Raw genomic sequence first — 7743 nt, forward strand, 5'->3', positions numbered from 1 at the left:
ACCAAGTCGTGGGGTGCCGGCGGTTGGGGTGCTTTGCGGAGGGAGACGGCCGGAAATGGTTGTGTGACTAGGGACTCGTCGGTGTGAGTTGGGGAGGAATAAATGGCGGGGGTGACGGATGACACGAGACGAGTCGAGACGAGACAAAGCGAGGCGAGCGGCGGCCGGACGTCCTTGCGCGGATTTGGGGAACTCGCCAGTAGAAAGGACTTTCCTGATGCTGGCGCAGCGTCTCAAGAGCGTAGTGCAAGAGGGTACAGAGGTGCAGAAAGCCCGGTGTGTTGGCGCCTGACGATTGTGCTGGTCGCGTCGAATGAACCCAAACAGTGACGGGACAGGGTGGGCAAGTGCTCGCTCGGTATGCTGAGGAGGGGTTCCACCCTTTTCTCACCGTCACCTACTCTGTTGCTGGTTTTCTGCTGCAGTGTGCGCCGGTTCCCAAAGTGGATGGTGCCCACAAGGCTGTGCACGTTTGAGGTACGCGGTACGCTGTCAATGGTAGTGGTGGTGGTCGCGGTACTTAGGGTATTGGGTTCCCTAGTCGATGGGGGAGGGGTCCAGGAATCAGGTCTCAAGGGAAACAAGGCGAGTTGGAGTAAAGACCAGTCTAAACACCTCGGTTTGGAGTGCGATGAGACAGGTACCACGATGATGTCTTCTTTCTTGGACGTCGAAATACACCTTCTGCTTCGGACCGGATTGGCACGGGCTAGTCAATGCCAAGGCCTTCTGGGCCCCTAGGGTAGATGAGCGCTGGAGCCTCGTTGGTGACTGGATTGATGAAGCACTGTGTAGGTGAATGCGCACAAATGGGTCGCAGATAGATCGAGTATGACTAGGTAGCGGCCAAGGGCGTTACAGTTGTGGTACTGGCGATGGGCCTGCGAGGGGACGGAAATGTGCAACAAGAGCGATGGTGGGAGTAGTGGTAAGCGCGGGGTCGATGGTACTTGACTTGTGACCGACTGGCGGGCGGAGGGGGGTTCCAAGATACGCTGTTGTCGAAAACGCAGGGATGAAGATCAGGTAGGGAAGGTACCTTCGCTACCTCACCTAGGTGTCTTAGGTAGGTGCCTGCTGCTCTTCCTCAGAGCACCCAGACGGGGTTGGGAGCACAAGTCTCGGCGTGCGGGAAAGTCAAAGAGATGTGCTCGACAGTGCGGTACCTCCTACTAGGGCACTCAGGTGAGAGACGAGATGAGATGCGCTTGGAGATGAGATGAGGAAGTAGGGGGCCCTGTCAGTGTCTTGGTAGTGTCGAGAGCTTGATCGTGCCGGGCAAGGTGGGATGGGATATGAGCGAATGAGTGGGTTTAGGACATGGGCTGCCTCCGTGCATTCGACTTAGCCCATCCATCGTCTCAAGGGCGAGACCTCGCTGACTACAACACATAAAGTAGTAACAAGGCGCTGGCATGGAACGAGTCCACGCGTGGATTTGGTAGGTCGGCAGGCAGCACGGCAGGGAAGTGAAAGGGGGCACTTGATCACTTTGACTTTTTGGACGAGAGATTGCCTTGCACAATTGCCTGGCCTTGGCAACGGTAGCGCCTGACAACAGGCCAGCACGCCCGCGATCTTGTCCTCGCCCGAGGCATCGACCATCCGTGTGGTGTAGTGAGATGAGGCGAGACGAGGCAGGAACAGCCGGGAGGGGCCCTGTGCGCCTGCTTTGTCCCTTCATCCATGCCTTCCGTCCGAAATGACACTACGCAGCGCTTATGGCCTGCCTGCCTGTGTAAGGTAGGTACCTAAGGCAGGTAGGTAGGTAGGTGATGAGGTACGTTCTGGAAACCCCAACTCCGTACCCATGGCCAGTCACATGATGCAGCGTTGTCTATGAACTCTGTAGTGTCGTGGCAGACCCTGCTCACTGGCATGATACCGTTTCCTCGTTCACCAATCGACTGTCTTTGGTGCCTCGCCACGCGCAACCTGCGGGAGGCACAGTCATTAGCCTCAACTGAATTCAGGTTCCAAGCTTGGCCACCGAGCACCAAGTTTCTGGGCTGGGTAAAGCGGGCGTCTGTGGCAACACCAGCCCACGGGGCATGCACACCCCCGTCGATGACATTCGCATGTTGACCCAAGATCAATCCATGTTGTTGTATTTTTGAATATGCATTTGGTACAAGCCTACAAAGACCAACACACCCCAAGCCTCACTACCTGAGCGAGCTGCTCACCAAGCCAACCCTCCTACTACATCTGCGTCAACATGTAATGCCGGGCTTTCGAGCTTGGGGTTGTACACCGCTTGTCAACTGCTCACCGAGTCCAGAGTCCAGCAATTGAGTTGTTCAGAGTCTGCACAGCCCCGACAATTCGCGGCCCGCCTACGTACTAGGCGATGACCTCACCAGCATTCCCATCAACCCCCAGTATCGTGAGCCGGGAACCGAATGTCTCCTAGGCCCTTATGTCGGTCGGCATCTTCGTCGTGAAGCTTCTTGCGACCCGCCGTGTCCTGGCCAATGCAACTTAAGCTTGTTTCGATCCATCCGACACGTTTCAGACAACTCGTCGAGCTACGTGATTCGGCCGTCCCACGCGGCCCCTCCCCTAGAGACGGCCGGCACGGCGTGGCCTGATCTGTGGCGGGGTTGCATGTCGCCTGAAGCTCTCCTCGAGCCGACCACCCACCTGCCTGTCCCGGGTTTATTTATAGAACCGACGCCATAACTGCCGCGGGGTAGCGGTAGGGGCAATGTTGGTGATTGATGAAGCATCTCCTTGGTCTCGTCCCGGGCCGTGTCCTGCCCGCCGTGTATACGATTTCCTACTCATGACTACGGCAACGCACACCTGGACAGCCATTATCCGTCGAACCATGTGGCAGATCGCGCTGTGTTTTGTTGGACCGCGTTATCGCCCCTTGTAGATGCTCGGGCAGTGCTGCCAAGATAAATGTCGATCCCCCAATCAATCTTTGCGTCTGGACCTGCGGCTTCGTGGCAGATCACCAACCCCGCGTCGCGCCCTCGTCACTGGTGCCTGTCCATCATGGGCCGAAGCGGAGATGTGCTGAATATCGGACAAGTCTGCCTTACCTCTTGGCATCTGTGGGGTTGATCGCCAAGTGTTGATTACTAGCACAAGACTCAATGCCATGATGGCGTCTCGGGCAGTGCAACATCGGTTCTCCCACGACTTCAAAGGATACGACGATGCCAAGATGCGATGATGTGTATCGTAACAGGTGATGCGAGCAGTCGAAAGAAGTGGTGACCAATTGGCCATCCCTAAGTCTTGATCATGGCCATCTAATGATGGCAGCTTGCAGATATTCTACACGGAGGAGGGTACGTCCAGCGGCTAACTCCTAAAAAAAGCATCAAACCCCCCAGTCTAATGGTATCATCGGTTCGTGTTGTACAATTCTGCCCTGGTTCCTTTTCCTTCCGATACTGACAAAGAGAACCTGCCAGTGAAGTCCCTAGATGACCTCAGCCCTCTCGTACCCAGCCGGCTTGAGGGCTGCTGCCGGCTTGTGACCGTCTTTGTACTCGCTGGTGAAGGGATTCGGGTCCTCGTTCTGGTTGAGATTACTCAACGTGTGGTTGACGCCGCGGTGAACAGCCTCTGCCAATATTGTCAGCAAGAAATTCGCGAAGACCGCTGCCCCAAGAAAGTACTGACCATCAGCTCTGATGTATAGAATCAGATCACGCATCGTCCTCTTCCCCTCTGGAATGTTCAATACTGCACTGCCAGGTCGGGAATGTTAAGTTGGGATCCGACCACTTGGGCAGTTGGCCTTCCTCGATCTCGCGGATGCAGCGCGAATACGTGTGCACGGCCTCCTCCTCGAGGTAGCCGACGAAGCGATGCGTGATCTTGGGCGAGACGAGATACGACAGGAACATGCCGTTGAAGAAGACGCCCTGGGCACCGATGAGCATGACCTTCATGAACCAGCCCGGCTCCGACATCTTCATAAAGGTCAGCAGGTGCATGCGCTCATTGTAAGACTCCTCGAGCAGCGTCTCGATCCAGCCGTTGTCACGCTTCATGCGACGAAGGCTGCCGAGATGGCGGAGCATGCCAGCGACCATGCCTGGGACTGTTTGGTTGGATGTTAGCTGATGGTTGTTCCATGCCATGCCAATACGGGGAAGGGGTTCCGTACCTCCCGCTATGCTCTCCAGGAAAATGAAGCGTACGAGCCACTGTGCCTCTGTCAAGGGCTCATTGGCCACCACGGCGGTGGTGGGATTCTTCTTGTCGACCTGCTGCTCAGGCTTCAGTCCCGTTGCGCGGTCCATCGTCCACCTGGCGACGCGCACAAACTTCCACGCAGCCCAGTCGCCCCAGGTCTCAGGGGCGCGGTGGCCCGGCACGACGGCGAGCATGTCGGCCTCGGAGTAACCCTCGTGTGGCCATGCCGGGGCCGTCTTGCGGATCTGCTCCGTCTCCTTGGCTGGGAAGAAGTCACGGAGGCGGGAGGCTGGGGTGCTCGAAAAGTTGCGCTGGGAGGAGGGGTGGTAGAGAGTCGTTGTTCGCAGGGATGCTGGGTGGCCGAGGAAGGCGATATGGCTGCTGCTGGTGCTGGACAGGGCAACAGCTCGTGCTAGCTGGGCCGCTTGCCGAGGGGCGCAGAGCTTGGTGGAGGTTCTTGTTGACAGCATGGGTGTTGGTTTTGACAACACAGTATGGGACGTAGTATGATGTGCCGTTTAGGTAAGATGGGTAGTCAAGGATGATATTGAATGATGATGTAAGTCTTGATGGTGTACGATAGTCCAGCCAGCACGATGCTCGAGGAGGCTCAACGACTTATATACGGCGCCCGCGCCGTCACCGTAGAAAGCCTCTGTCCTACCCAAGATGGAGACTGCAAGGCCTCACAGGTCATGAGGCTCCATCGAAAACACAACCCAGGAACGTGGGCACGAAGAACGGCCGGGTCTGCCATTCTGACGCAAATCGAGAATTTTCTCCTGTCTGTCAAACCCCGAGATGGAGCGCCAGAGAACATGGCCTCGATACGAACCGAGCACGGGAACAACGACCATGCCATTTGGCAGTCGCCGTCCAAGGTTTAGTGGCAGTGCCATATTGGGAAGTATGCGACGAATGACTCTTGTTTCCTGTCGGGACGTGCCGGGATAGCCTGTCACAGAAAGGGAGGCTTCCGCGCTATTTTCGTGCTGGTCGCGCGACCGCGAATGGCGCTCCTCCTGGTCCTGGTGGATGCGCCTGGAATGGCCATTTTCGCTGACCTGATCGAGTCGCCCCGGGCCTCTTCGGCGTTTGATGACGGGGTCACGACGCCGCCAGTGGCTGGTTATTCAGCGCAAATGGGAGCAGTCGTGTCACTGCTTTCTGGAGGCTCGTGGCCCCGCGGCGGTTCGGGATGGCGGGAATAACACACACGCTGCGCGGCCTCGAAAATGAAGCGGCCGTGGGTGTACCTGGCCTCACGGGTTGTCATTCAATATTGGTTGGCTGTACTTTCGCTGGGAACGAGGATCGACGCGAATAGGACATTGTGCAGCATTTATGGTCATCATGCAGTGAGAGTGAGGCCGAAGCAAAGAACGAGACCAGCTCCACGTCATCTTTCCTGTCAGCATATTAAATTGGCTGTCATTCAGACCGTTCACGGCGGTCACGTATACGACCTTCTTCGCTGTGGTCCGCAGACCAAGAGCAATGAAAGTGGAAAATGTCCATCGAGAGAAACGTGTCAAAAATTCCCTAGCCAGCCGAAGCCAACTAGGAGTGGTCATAGGTTATAGTTTTCAACTAGCAAAAACACGATCTCGGACGAATCCTCACTGATACGCGTAAAGCCCTTGCACTCAGATAAAGAAGAGAAAGAGGAAAAGAAGGGTAAGAAGGGGTGGGGTGACCAGAGCAATTTATAGATGGGTCCTGCAGCCAAGGCGCTCAATGCAATCAGCGAGTGTGGAGCGGAAGGTCCGAGCTTGCATCAGTGAGTCACTGCGCTGTAGATACAGGCGTGAGATTTGGCCTCATTGGGGAGGCTTAGGCAGCAACACAGGCTGATTGGGCTGTGCGGTCGAGTTCGATAGGGCTAAGCACTCTGGCAGTCGAGAACAATGCCTCACAGGCTGCAGGGGAGTAGAAGGGCACGAGTACGTAGGGTTGGTCATCGAGTCGAAAACACCATGATCTTCGTGATGCGCTCACAAACCGCCGTTGGAGATTGGCCTCAACAGGCCTTCATGCGAACAGGTTCCATCCCCTTCCTTCATCCCGCACAACTGGTCGGCGAAAGCGGCCCCCCATGCAAGCAATCGAGCGCAAGCGTGCCTGGCCTGGTGGAGCCCGGCCACCTTGCTGCAGCAGCCCGCCAGTGCACGCGCGCACAAACAAACCTAGCCCAGAGGCACATGCAAACCTGTCATTGTGCAGGGGGAGCGAAAAAAACAGGACACTGTTGATCGAGGGGTTGGAGGGGTCATCAGCCCAGCCGAGGTGACGTAGTTTCGCTGTCGAAAGGAACCGTGCCTCCGTCCAAAACTCGAAGAAATCCCCTTCCCTGCGGGCCTTTTGCGCGCCTTTCCCACTCCGAGTGAGGGGCAGGTGGATTATTGTTTCTTCTGGTGGTGATGCATTTGCAAACCGCCCTCCTTCGTTTTCTCGTCGTACTTCGAGACCGTGGTGGTTGGTCAGATCACGCTGGTAGGTCAACGTGCGGTTTCGTGTGGTGGACGTCGATCAAAGGCATGATGGGTACGGCATGGGCATGGGCATGGGCATGGGCATGGCATAAGCATGGGCATCTGCATTTCTTCGCTTCGGGCAGTAAGTACTGTATAGCCAGTGCTGGGCTATGCCATGTGTCGTGTTCAACCTCGAGCATAGGCGTATCATTGTACAGACTGAATGGGAGACACAATGACGGCAAGGGGAAGGAATATCTGGTCTGAAAGTGAAACCTGTCGATGAACCCCCGATCGCTCGTTGGCCTCGTTGACGCGCACTCACATCGGCAGGAAATTGCTTTGCTTCAGCTGCAGCAGTCACGGTCGCAACCAAACCAGGCAAGGACGCATGGCCATTTAGGTCAGGTAGACAAGGCAGTCACAGTCACTGCCCTGAATTTGGGGTCACGCCTTCCGACTCGTTCCCGTCCGTCGCCTGTCGCCTGTCGCCCGCCTGCCTTTTGTCCAAGCCTAGCCCGGACGGACCCTCCCTGCCCAAACGCCCCTTCCCGCCCGCCTACGTTCTCCGCCCCCTTTCGCCTTTTGAACGCCAAAACCTACGTTCGCCCTTCTCTCAACTTTTTTCCCCTCCAACCTCCAACGAAATTTCGCCCTCGATACTATTCCAGCCTCACCAGAAGCCTTTCGTCACCAAACGCAGCCATACTCGACACGCGCCCGCAAACTACACAAAGCAAAACTGACATCATGCCTGCCAGACAGTGGGGTAAGTCCATCACCACCGGCTTTGCGCGCGCGCGCACACAAACCCAGACGGTCCGCGGCAAAATGTCATTTTTCTCCCTGCCAAGCAGATACCGAGCCATACACGACCACAATACGCTCGCGAGACCTTCATTGCGTCTAGGACCTGGCTAACCACAATCTACCCTCACAGAAGACGAGGAGAGCGATAGCAGCGCCAGCGGTTCTGCCTCCCCCATCGTCGGTACCACCCGCCGCAAGTTCGATGATGAGGAGGGCGATGACAGTGACGTATGAGCCGCTCTTCTTGTACTCCGGCCAAGACCTCAAAACTGACATAAGATACAAGGTCCTCGAGTCTTGG

At 56.5% G+C, this 7743-nt stretch overlaps 2 protein-coding genes across 2 annotated transcripts in view; one reads left to right on the top strand and one right to left on the bottom strand.

Moving 5' to 3' along the window:
• Window positions 1-3436: 3436 nt before the first annotated feature.
• VDBG_06049 (alternative oxidase) lies at window positions 3437-4628 on the bottom strand (the record flags this gene model as incomplete). Its single annotated transcript, XM_003003561.1, has 3 exons — window positions 3437-3582; window positions 3704-4063; window positions 4130-4628. The coding sequence occupies 3 exons, from the start codon at window positions 4626-4628 to the stop codon at window positions 3437-3439; spliced, it is 1005 nt and encodes a 334-aa protein (XP_003003607.1).
• Window positions 4629-7382: 2754 nt separating this feature from the next.
• The window catches only part of VDBG_06050 (conserved hypothetical protein), a gene marked incomplete at both ends in the record, with an annotated part of 1339 nt that continues 978 nt past the window's right edge, over window positions 7383-7743 (top strand). Inside the window, 2 exons of the mRNA XM_003003562.1 lie at window positions 7383-7401; window positions 7573-7670. Of these exons, the coding sequence (XP_003003608.1) occupies window positions 7383-7401; window positions 7573-7670 (117 nt within the window). The remainder of the gene's footprint in view (window positions 7402-7572; window positions 7671-7743) is intronic.

Source organism: Verticillium alfalfae, genomic scaffold, assembly GCF_000150825.1.
Source record: "Verticillium alfalfae VaMs.102 supercont1.7 genomic scaffold, whole genome shotgun sequence".
Classification (NCBI taxonomy): domain Eukaryota; kingdom Fungi; phylum Ascomycota; class Sordariomycetes; order Glomerellales; family Plectosphaerellaceae; genus Verticillium; species Verticillium alfalfae.